Source organism: Vanellus vanellus (assembly GCF_965231255.1).
Source record: "Vanellus vanellus genome assembly, chromosome: 6".
In the NCBI taxonomy this organism is placed as follows: domain Eukaryota; kingdom Metazoa; phylum Chordata; class Aves; order Charadriiformes; family Charadriidae; genus Vanellus; species Vanellus vanellus.
This window is the reverse complement of record NC_138911.1, coordinates 53,289,626-53,302,467: the sequence shown is the minus strand read 5'-3', so window position 1 is coordinate 53,302,467 and position 12,842 is coordinate 53,289,626. Positions and strand designations below refer to the sequence as shown.

At 36.1% G+C, this 12,842-nt stretch overlaps 1 protein-coding gene across 3 annotated transcripts in view; it reads left to right on the top strand.

Moving 5' to 3' along the window:
* Positions 1-12,842, top strand: part of TTC7B (tetratricopeptide repeat domain 7B) — a gene marked incomplete at its 5' end in the record, with an annotated part of 153,719 nt that overhangs the window by 114,017 nt on the left and 26,860 nt on the right. For all 3 annotated transcript variants that reach the window (XM_082485834.1, XM_082485833.1, XM_082485835.1), the window contains 2 exons: positions 833-973; positions 5,711-5,913. In XM_082485834.1, coding sequence (XP_082341960.1) covers positions 833-973; positions 5,711-5,913 — 344 coding nt within the window. The remainder of the gene's footprint in view (positions 1-832; positions 974-5,710; positions 5,914-12,842) is intronic.

The following is a 12,842-nucleotide window of genomic DNA, read 5'->3' as shown; positions in this document are numbered from 1 at the left end:
TTTGTACTTTGTAATTATAAAACAACTATAGACACATTGAAGCTTAGATGACAAGAAGGAGTGTAGTTTAAAATATTCATGGTCTTGATGTAAAAAAAAGAAATAAAAAATTACTAAATATGCTGTCAGTAATTTGCTATCCAAAGTAGAGTTGCCAGTAGCCATTCTCTGGTCGTAGACGCTGTTTCATTTCCAGTACTTTGAAAAGGGTAGTATTTGCCAATGAGATTCTAATCTCACTTGTAAATGCTTCATTTTAAGAAAATTATCCTTTACATATTATGCTTTAGGAATGTTCTTCATGCAAGGGACGGTTTTGCCACAAGGCATTTTAACTCAGCCTTCTTGATTAGCTAAGATTTACATTCAGTGCAGTTTAATTGTGTATTTGTGATGGGGTATGCTGTGATCATCTTGTATATTTTAGTTCTCTTTCTTCGTACTGTTATTAGTCTTAAAATAGTCCTCTAATTGCACTCTATGGAAGGACATAGCAATTACTAACATCAAAGTGCATGCAGCAACCTAAAGATTACAGTGTACAATACCATCACAGACCTTTTTTTGGATTGTAAAAGATCCAGAAAAGAGGTGTTGAGTTTAATACTGTGGGTTTTATGTAGTCTTTCAGACCTGTATAAAAGCTTTCATAACAAGGAAAAATAACCTGACATTTCAAAAAAACTTCTCCAAAGCGCAGTACATATAAATTAAAACTAGAGGAGTTTGGGATAAAACCTCTTATGAAAAGGGTTACAATTAAATGTTTTATGCAATGTGTATGGCCTTCATTCTCACTCTGATGGTAAATTTTTTTCTATTACTTCTACAGGTTCAGTCCATGCCACATCAATAGCAGCTTCCAGAGTGGAGCAAGCACTGTCTGAGGTTGCTTCATCTCTGCAAAGCAGTGCCCCTAAACAAGGTCCCCTGCATCCTTGGATGACTCTGGCTCAAATATGGCTTCATGCAGGTACCATGGAAGTAAAATTCTTTATTGTTCTTTTCCTTCCCCTTTCTTGCTAGCCTAAGGACTTACAAAATCTATTGGTTTTGTTCGGGTTCTATTATTGCTCATCAGATCAAACTTTTTTCCAGGTGTGTGTGGCACTGAAGCAAGTCAAGAAATAAAAGCACATTAGAGTTTCTCGTGTGTAAGGTATTTATGTAAGATAAGGTAGTAGTTTTATGACACAGGTCTTATCAGTGGAGTCGTACCTCCTGTAGAATGAAGGCAACGCTCTCTCTTATCTGTGAAGAAATGAATTTAGTTTCTGAAATACCTTGAGCATCTTAGTATTTGGAAATTTAGATGCCCTAATTCCATTGGTTGGAAGATGATGTTTGTAAGATTACTGAATACAGTTCCTGCAGCTAGAAAAGCTTCATTACTGAAAACAAATAACTCGGCATATGTGGGGGAAAAGAAGGGTAATAGTACTATGGAACAACCTGTCCCTTGCAGCTGTGATAGCGAGCTCTCATTCAGTTCTCTTCCTTCTAGCTTCATTAATGTAAAAGACCCAGGATTGTTTTTCTAAATATGAAGTCATCTTGAATGGATTTAGTATTGTTATGCTGCTTCAAGCCTTAAGCTAAATGGAATATCAAAAGTAGCTGTTATAAAATTTTAACCATAAAATGATGATCCAGTGTATTTGTACACAGTTAAAAAGGTATACCATTCAATTGTTTTTATTGATACGTGCCTCAAAAAGGTGTGATTTAGAAATCGGTAAGCAATTGTTCTGCTTTGGTCTGCTCTCAGACTTGAGCATTTTTCAGTGACATAATTATTTTTTTCTTCATGTTCACGTTCAACAAAACAGTTCTGTATTTCTTAGTGTTTTAATTTACCTATTTTGCATTAACAGTTTTATTGTGTGGAAGACATTACAGGGCAATGGCTCACAGTTATTAATTAACGTTTTAGAGAAAAAGCCTAGAAGATAGGAAATAAAGAGCAATGATAGTGATTAATAATGGTGATCTCATTTGGGTGTGGAAGGGCTCCTTGAAAGCAACACAGATTAGAACAAGGCAAGATCCACCAGGGCATAGTGTAGTCACATGCACTGCATCGTAGCATCATTGATTTTAAATATTTATAAACCATCACAGACAGCCGTCTACAGTAGCTCTTAGCATTTGTAATGCCGATAATTCCTCAGCCTTCTGTGACAGCTTGTTCCACTATATATTTTCTGGTTTTTAATTTTTCGTGGTCATGTCCTGTTGCTGCTTATCCAGTCCATGCAAGTGACTGCTACTGTTTTGCCCGCAAAGGGAGTGGTCTGGACGCTCTTTGCTGGTTCCTTTTTAGTTCACATCCACGCTGGTGGTCTGTCATGGTTTGGCCTCAGCCAGCAACACTGCTGCAGTCTGCTGCACAGTCCACTTTCCATTCTTAAAAATATCTGTCTCAGCAAGCATGGCCTGTAGGTCATATTCTTGATTCCCAGTGGGAGGAATCACGGGTGGGAAGTAGGAGAGCTGGGTTGGAGAATAAACTAAAGTGTTAAAGATCCAGGGAAAGGACACAAAACAGTATGAAGAATGCTCTGACTCTTCGTGTATGGGGAACAATGAAAGAAAAAAAACGAAAGACAGCTGCTGTCTGCCTTCAGAGAAGGTACTGCAACCTGAAGGCTACTTCCCACTTTGGAACAGTCCTGTTCTTGATGCTTCAGGCTGGTGATTTGTGCTGCGTTTCAGTGTTTAGGTATTCTGCTATTCAGCTACTTGTCCTGCTCTAGTAAATGCGCTGAACCTTTAGAAAGACTCTTTACTGTAGGAACATTCAGAATAAAGTTTTGTCCCAGAAGCACAATACAAAGCAGATATTCTGGAAGGTGTCTTCATCAGTATATATGGGTTACTTGCACAGAAAACAGCGATAAAATTACTTAACGCCTTACAGCATACGTTCTTTAAATGAAAGTGAAGATTTACCATTGGGAAATTGCTTCCCTTTTGAGACTCCTGCCACATTTAACTGTTTGACTCCCTGTATGGTTGTGCAGTGTTTTACTACTTAATTTGACTGGAAGCAGGGGGGAAATTTTAACAAGCTTTAAATCTTAAATTACAAAAATTGAGAGTTATTCTTCCTGTTAGATTATAGAGACATAGAAAAGTTGAGTAAGTAAGTTCTAATACTTGCAAAACTTAATGGAATATATTTATCCACACTAATATATATGATGTCAAAAAGAGAGAAAATGCTTGTTCTTATGGATATACAGTGTCATTCCAGCTGCCATTGGTGTAAAAGAGCACGGCATTCAGTCCAAAGTTGATTTTGCACACAGTAACTGGCTTTTCATTTTTCATCTTGTATTTATTACTGGACAGTTTTAGTCTTTAATTTCTGGGCATACAATGTAAAGGTAGAAAATCAGGCTTATTTTAAATGTGAAACAAAATGACTTTTGCAATTAGTCCATTCTTCAGTAACTCACTATTGAAAAACAGACCTGTCCCTAAATGATTGATGGCTGTGATGGTCCTTTGAGAAATGCATTAAGGCTGAACTCAATATTGATATGCAGCTTGATTGGAAAATAGATTGGTTTATCAATAAAATGCAAGCGTAAGCATTGGAAGGGCTTGAGCCAGAAGGCATTCTTGGTGTTCTCTAGGTGGAGACATTGAGAAAAACATGAGACTTGGTACCCGGTTTCTTTTCAAACTGCCACTCCTCTTTGAGATGTTCCTACCAAGTCTGCTGGCACTTGTTAGTTTTCCACAGCTGATTTATTTGAATTAGCCATGTTGTTTTTTTAACATTTTTATTAATTTTGAAGTCATTATCTCAGAAGGAACAGCTCTCCTTCAGTTTCAGAAATTTCTTGAATGAACTTCCATGCCTAACACTTAGCCACAAGTTCAACTTTCTATTTGCTCTTTCATAGTTTTTCAAAAAGTCTGCTGTATATTCTGTTGGGGTGGCATAACTTCTGGTAGAAAAAATAAGTTATTTTTAAAATAACTGTATAATAACTTTAAACATAAAGAAATTATTTTGTTTAAATTTAATACTTTTAGGAGGGTCTGTTAATAACTGTCGAGTTTCTCTGCTGCCATTAGTAAGCAGGACAGCAAGATTTAGTATATCTTACAGTAACATAAGGCTAATTTATAAGCAGTATTGCAGCCTCTATTGGCTATTGTTAAAAGCCATTGCTACCATACTTGTTTCCTCTTGAGGAATACAGAATTTCAACTGCAGTCTGTTAAATTAGCCAATCTCTGCTTACTTTTCAGTCCAGTTTTATGTTAGTCATTGTTATAAATTGATTTAGATTAAAATAATTATGAATATTCATAGCAGGTGTCACCTGTAAGTTAAGGCTTGTACACTCTGCTGTACTGAAGTTTACTAGTTAGAGATGCTGTTAAGTCTGTTTGATGCAACTATCTCAGAAGAAAGCTCCTTTAAAGGCACCGAGAGTTTTAGGCATAACCCCAAATCCACTACTTAGTGTGAGATCCCCATCTGACAGCCTTTAAACCAAGATGGGTGGCCTGTACTGTACAGCAAGAAACATGTCTTGAACAGTGATAGGTCACTTCCCTGTTTTGATGGAGCATTTTGATTTAGACCTTAAAACTCTTATACAGTGTGATATGATAGAATGCAGTTATACAGCTGCTTTGAGGCTCAGTTTTTCTAGGGTCTATATAAATGTAAAAGAAATAGATTACCCAACTCCGAAACTTTTATATCTTTTTCTTGCATTTAATATCTCTTTATTCCTTCCTTCTCCCACTCTTTCAGCAAGCGATTAAGATAATCCAGCAGGGTAGTAAAATAGCAGTGTTGAAGAATGTCATAAAAGCTGTTGAAGGCAAATACTTCTATTGTTAGTTGTTAATCACTTACTGAATGAACCTTTCTTTCCCTCTGTAGTCAATCTGATTTAGACAAGTGTGTGTCAGGCTACTCAACTGCTTTCACCAGGAGTGATTTATGTTAAAATAAATATAGCTTTTTTTTTTTTTTAAAGCTACAGAGTTAAATGTTATTACCCTCTGGAGGCTATCTTAGATAACAAGCTTGGAAATACAAACAAATTTAGTAAAATCAGAATGCTGATTAAGCATTTCACATGTTCTACTAACTTCACTAGGAAACTTTTCATATCAAATAATATTATATTTCTTTTAAAATGCTTTGAAGTAGGAAACTTGGAACCAGACTTGCCATTTAGTGATTGGTAGCTGGAGCAATTGCTACTGCTTCCTTAACTGCTGACACATAAAATTCAGAAAATCATGTAATTAGTTGTGTTCTGTTACCTACTGTATCCTACTGTATCCTACTGTAAGGATCTCTGTGTGCTGTTTTGTGTTGGGTTTTGTGTTCCTAAATAATACTGGAATACTCTGGGATGCTCACATCTTAAAAATAAAACTAAAATGAAAAAAATCCAGACTTCCTTTAAAAATAAAGAATTATAAAGAGTTTTCTGGTGTTTAAAACAGCCATTTAGGGGTTCAAACTCCTGTTACATTTAGAAAACCAACTTTCCTAAAAGAATAATTCATTTAAAATTTATGTAATAATTTCTCTTAGGCTGCAGAATTTTTTAAGGAAACTAGCCTTTGCTTGGAATGAAACTACTTACAAATGCAACACATGCGACAATATCTCGTCATGGTATGATGAAGCAAGAATCCTTCATTGGTCCTCACATTTCTTCCACAGCTGAAGTCTACATAGGAATCGGGAAGCCTGCTGAGGCCACAGCGTGTACCCAGGAAGCAGCTAATCTCTTTCCGATGTCACACTATGTTCTCTACATGAGAGGTCAGGTGGCTGAACTTCGTGGAAATATCGATGAAGCCAAACGCTGGTATGAAGAGGCCTTATCTATTAGTCCTACCCATGTGAAAAGCATGCAGAGGCTGGTAAGTCCTGAGTCCACGTTCATAAGTTTTTGTGTCTCAATTTATGATACTGTATTGTGAAATCTTAACTTGGTGTGGGGAATCCATACCTTATGAGTTTGGGATCTATATTCTTATTCGCAAAATTGCTTTGGAAACAGTCTTTTCTGGCTTTTTATTCTCTCTTCTCTGTGTCTTGGGACATAAAAAGGATCTGCAGGCAATAAGACTATTTCAGTCCTAACAGAGACTGCAGTAAAAGAAGTCATTTGCATCTGCCTAATATTCAGTGGCGTTTGAAATAAAGGTGGCTTGTGGTAAGAGAATATTTGGATACTGTAGTCTAGAGGAAAGACCAGTTATTCTGACGTCTGATTCCAAACTAAAAGTTGAATTTTACATGTTGATTGGTTCATGCTATGTGATTTCTTGGATTTTTGAAAGGTAGAGAATCAGTGTTGCCCTCGAAGGAATGTGTAGCTTTAAGTACAGAGGTGCCTTCTGCAGTATAAATGCATAAGTTTATGTATATACTTCATATATACCTACATATATATATTTTGTGCTTACTATGTTAGGAAATTACTTTCTTTTTTTTTTAATCCAGTTTTCTTCCAGATAGAGCAGAATAGAACAATTGCAATCAGATTCTTACCCAACCTTTTTGTTCAGAAGTAGAAGTTGGCCTCTGCCTAGGTGCTTATGAATTATTCAGAGAAATTTCTCCTGCATCCCTGAGGGGAACATATAAGACAAAAGATCAGATACAAAGGTAGCACAGGGAAAGTTTTTTGTTTCACCTTTTCAGCATTTCAAGATATTTGAGCCTACTGACAAATGCCGAAAGATTTCTTTTTCAGGAATTGTTCAGCATGCAGTTGACCTAAAGCAGTACAGCTTAGTGAAAATGAAAGGTTATGTTTTTCTGGGTATCTTTTTGCCCCTTCTCTGAATCCACATTTGAATAAATAGTCTGTAAACACATTATGCTTTTCAGAATAACTGCGAAATTAGCTGCCTTAAGAGGCATGTGAGATGAAAAATACGGTGCTTCCAATATGGGTTCCCTTTTTCTGAGCTTTTCAGATTGAGTGCAAGCTGGAGGAAAACTATTCATTTTGTTGAATTGGCCAATCCTTTTTAAGCATTCTTATAATTAAAACTTTTGGGTTTCAAAAGCTTTCTCTATTACTCTAGACCTTTTCTGTTGTTTTGAATAGATGCTGAGAGATTTATGCTGCTTAAATACAAATATTAAAGATGTATGCTATGAAAGTACTTGTTTACGTAATTCCATGTAGGGAAAAAGAATTCTGTATCATTCTTGATTTTTTTGACTATTGCAAAAAGTATTTTGAGGAGGAAGATTGCAATGTTTACTCTTGCCTGTGTGTATAGATGAATATCTGTACATCTCAACACTTTGTGGTATTTGCCTTTTTATTATAAAGAGATATGATCTCATTGGCAGGGGAGCTATAGCAACAGCACTATGGAGGTACCAGCCTCTATAACAATAGCTGAAACATTAACTTGCAATATTTTTATTCACTATTCTAAGCTGACAATCCGTTTGTGAACGAAAGTTCTGTGAAAAAATAACTTATTTTCTGTGATTAATTTGATATTTGAAATTATTTGATACTTCTTTCTAGCAATGCCTAGAAAGTAATATGAAATGCTACTGTGTCAACATAACAGTTACGTTAGAGCTTAGATTTATTTAATAAGCTTTTTTGGGGCAAATACCAAGTACAGGTCATAATAACTTTATGTATAAAATGCAACAAAAAGGAAATAAGATTTAAGGATGGCACACGTTCTAGCATGTAGCACACGTATCCAGCTCTGCCTCTCCAAGTAAAATTACGTTAAATAGTTGAACCTGAAATCAGTTTTGAATGATTTTCTTCTTTTAATTTAAATTTTAGAATGAGTGGTATCTGACAGTTCAATCTGAAGTTAAAATTTCCTGATACTGGTGGTTGAGAAATATGGATCTTTGATTTGAGATATTATGTGGTGTAGTCCAGAGAAGAACAAAAGTTAAATAAAATGTTTGTTTATGTTTGTATGAACAAGAATGGCTTATTGGGAATAGGCAAGATTTCTTCTTTTATAATCCATCCTTTTAATGATGATACATCACTCTGGTAAGAAGGATGAAAAAGTAAACATGGAAGCTTTACTATTCTTCAACTTTTTGGCCATAACTTTGTAAGTACTCATTCCTGAATACAATCTACTGTTTCTACACAGAACCAAACTTATTAACCTAAATTACTGGAGAAATGTGTGTAGAGAGACTAGAAAGTTTAGTCTTGTGACTGGAGAACTGATGTGCTTCCTCCTGTGAGATGTGGTGTGTGCTGTGCTTTGGAGTTTCTGTATAAAAAGTCTTGCGTTTGTCTCAAGTGCAGATTCCGCTGTTAACGTTACTGTGAAAACATGCTTTCTTCAGAAGTCTAATGTGTCATCTGAATGCAGTTACCTTTTATTAGCTGGTATGATCTGTTAAAATACTGTATTTGTATAGAAATACAATTTTCTAAAGAAACAAGTTATTAATGATGCTGCTGTCTCTGAGGCCTTCACTAAAATGGAAAACAGGAGGACTTGGTGATGGTGTGAAAATTGGAGCAGTTAAGAGTGATGGAAGAGATCTGTTCACCAACAAAATGATAATGATAAGTGGGAGGGTTTGGAGGGAGAGGTTAACTCTTGCTATATATGCCTTAATAATGGAATGCCGAAGGCAACGTGGTGGGGGCTTGATCCATGAATAAAAGACAATTTGTTTAGTTATATTTTGCTTAATTAAACTTCTTGGGAAAGGAGACAGATTGGGTTATACTGTTACATTACCTAAGATGTGAGAGATTCTAACAGAGACCTGGCTGCAGGGGGCAGTGTCTTTGTGTTCATTCTCACTGCTATTTCAGTCCCTCCCAAAACGTTGGGGGTTTTATTAATTAAATCAGTTGAAGAAACAAACTAGTTCTTTCAAAGAGAAAAGCTGTTAAAATTATCTTTAGTTGCTTGTGCAACTAAAGTATTTCTCGTACAGTTAATGTTTATATCCATACATTTGTTCACTGTATTCCGTTAGGCAATTCTCATTTTAAGATCTGCGTTGTTCTCAGGTGCTATTTTTTACCCTTTGTCACTAACTGGAATTTTCTCCAAGCCCGGGGGTTATACCAACTTGCCGTTTGGGTAGCTCTAACTGCTCTCAAGATGTCAAGAGTGAAGCATGTCAGTATCAATTAAGTGTACTTCCCAGAGTGCAGCAGCAATGCTTTTGAACAAAGGCAGCGTCCTTTTTTGTTTATAAGGGTTGTATAGCGCACTTGGGGAAAACAACACAAAGTTGTGTTCTAAAGGTTTGAAGTACTTCGGTTTGTGTTCTCTATTTCAAATTGCTTTTTGTCACACCCAGTGAAATTTAAAATTTTCTTTAGTGACTAAATTGAAAAATGATGATTCGCACTTCAATTGAATGTCATATATACTTGGTTGTCACCTGCCTGATTTTGGCCAGAATACGTTTATTTGAACAACTTTCTCCATTCTCCTTACCCTTTATCATCACCTCCAGATTTCTGCATTACTGCTGCCTTCCTGCTTTTGTCATTGTTTTCCTCCCCTGTGAAAAAAGAATAAACAGTCTTTTATCTCCTGCAGTCAGAGTGCTGTTGTGGAAAGTAGCCCTTACTGCTGACGTCTGAAAAGTCCTGAAACGGGCCATCATTCAGTAATGCCTGAAATGGCAATGAATATTTCAACCCATTGTCCAGGAAACAAATCTGTGTATTCTCTCTCAGGCTGAAAATTTCTTAGCTAAATGTAGCTTTCACATGAAATAGTTTTTCCAGCATCTGTATATCATTATAAGCCTAGAAGACTCTAGTATTTTTGAATATTAAGTAATTCATCTTAGCACTTGCCAGTTAATCCTATTAGTAGCTCAGCTTCTAAGAGTAGAAAACTAAAACAGTAAAGGAGAATTTACTTATCCAAAATTACTCATGTAGAAATTCATTTTCAAAAAGCATTATCTTAAGAGAGTTATGTTCCCCACTCCACACTTAGTTATCTGTTAAAGTTTCCTATAATTATGCAGAACTAAGTCAGTTCTCTTAAGGCTTAGATTACCTATGTGCGCTTTAACTCTTGGTTATAAATATATTTTCATCTATTTCTAACTGTGTTGACGATTTACTTTTTTTTTTTTTTTTTTTTTTCCTCAACCCAAAGACACTTTGCCAGAAAGAAGCCTAGCAGTATGTATGGGTAGTGTATGCTTATGAGCCTGACAAGGACGTTGAGCTGAGTGAAAGAAAGGAAATGCAGAGACAGCTTTGAAATGTGAGTTCAGACTCTGTTTGAAGGCATCAGGGGAGTTAAAGAAGAGAAAGACTAAACGCTGTCACCAAAACTAACTTTTTTACATCAGTAAGGCAGTATTCTCTAGTATTTATTCTTCTTTTCATAACAAGGATCTCATCTGGGGAACATTCACTAACTCATTTTATTTTCGTTGTCAGGTCGCAATACTATAAAAATTGTTTCTTTAGGCCACATAGGCTTGTCCTAATCTCTTTAAGCTGGTTCTTGTGGGTGGTTTGTGTTGTAACTGATTAGCATAGAGCTAAATGCTGATGCCAGATCTCAGTGCTTGTGTGACTCGCTCTCCGAGTGCATCCTTATGCACACGGTGGTTGAGGGAGGATGGAGAAATAAAGGTAATTGCTTTTGTTAGATTTATTAGTAAAATATTGTGGGCTTGCCCTTCAGAAACTTCAAGGTTATTTCATAGAAAGTAGAGAAAGCAAAACGTATGTTCAGCCAAAAACTCACTGCTCCTTACAGAAGGCATTTTACTGTGATTTGACCACTGTCACATCTAAATATTTAAAGTAGTCACATTCTGCACTCTGAGAAAACAATGGTGGTTCTGTTTGCATTTTAACCTGGAACACACCCCTTAAGTTCAAGTGATATAAGGACCATTTCAATACAATTTAAATTCTTCATCTGCCCTGTGGCATTCACAGGCTATATTCTTTTCTGCCTTGAAAATGTTAATTCCCATTTTAGCCTTATGACAGAAAGACATCAGTGCTTAGTGCAATAAAAAGTACATAACACCAACTTGCATAGTCGTTGGCTTTTGAAATATCAGAAAGTGTGAGTCAAGGTGAATAATAAAGTTGGGTTTTTTCCCTGTTTGTTTCAAAACTTTCTCCTTTTATTTTTAGTGTTATTGAGCTCAATTACAGCAGTTAACCATTTCATACTGTTTCATATCTTAAAGATTACTATTGGAGGAAGATTGGTAGAATTTCTTAATTCCTGGATGCTTCATCTGAGTTTTACAGTACTCTTTTAAAGCAGATCAATTTTTGATCAGTATTTGACAACAATAAATTGCTACAAAATTGAGCTGAAACTAGAATTTAGTTGCTCTTTTGGAAACAGAATGTGACTATAAGAACTTATTGCACTAATTTTGTTTATAACTTCACGCGGTGACCTCCCATTTACTCAGGTAGGACTATGTGCTGGTCCCCTGAGAACTGTTGTCCTGAAAGTGGTATCTGGGGGCTAATAAAACATAGGTCCTGCTTCAGAAAATACTTTCTTTTCCCATCACCCTGTATTTACTCCAAATGGCTTAAAGCAGCTGTAGCAGGAACAGTTCTTTCAACAAGAAAATATCTCCACTCTTGGATGCTTTTCACCACCTGAGAGTGAATGCTATAAGGACTTAACCAGTTTGAACTTGTCTGTGCTGTCCTCAGCTGACAACCATTACAAGAGGAGTACTGCAACTGGGTTTAAATTAGTTGTTTGGTTTAGACAATCTGTGAATATCTGAAGATGCAAAGATAATCTGATTTTGTGCAACATGCACTGTTGTTACACTGGAGGAAACTTGAGAAGATGGAGAATCTGAGCTATTGGGGTGTAGTATTTATTGGGAATTTAGTAGCAAGTGTTAAGGCAGCTTTCTGTAACTTTTTCTTAAGTGTTTTTTAGATCTATTTTTTTAATTAACTCTCCTGAGATGTCTATTTGAAAGAGAGTTTCAGAATTGAAAAGTGGCTTTTTTAATTTCCTTTTTTTACTTAAGTAGGGATTTTTGCCCGGTATGCTCAGCTTTAACTTTCTGTTTTCATCTGTTTTCATGTTATCTGTGTAATAGATTTTTCCACAGTTTATCAATTCAGGCTCAGCTTGCCAGAAACAATTTTATCACTTCTATTTGTTCCCATTTTAAAAAATGGAAAATTAATTAGTAGTAGATGCTGGCAGAAGGAAGGGATGCTTTGGCCAGGGTTACTCCTCTTTATTTGGCAGGTCACAAATCATTCCAGTGTTTTTATTGTATTGTGTGGAACTGATAAAATTCCACCCATCAGATAATTCATCACAATTCGCTGTTGCAGCAGGTCAGCCTATAGTGTGCAGTATTACTCCAAAGTTGCTTCTCTTTGCTTGGAAGGTTTTAAGAATCTTTGTTTTCAATTTTCAGAATACAAGTAGTGTTCATCTCAAGCTTTGATTCATGTTTGATAGCATAAAGTCTTTGAACCGTGTTCTGTTATCAAAACTGAGCTATTATCAATTTGTTTCACATACCACAGGTACAGATTAAATATCATAATTTGGTAGGTAGCAACCAAGTATCATTTCAAGTCCAAGGAGTAAAATCAGAAGATCACAATGGCCCGGTCTGGATTAGGGCTTTGGCTTTGCTAGGCATCATAACAAAGCATGTGAGGAGGGATTCCCTGCCCTACACTGTCCATTTGAAGTAATTGACAGGCAAAGAGCTGGGGAACAAGAGTACGATTGCGTAATGTTTGTGTAATGGTAACAGTATTTCAGATACATGGGTAAGATACATCCACTTGCCCAGAGAGGTTGTGGAGTCTCTCATCCCT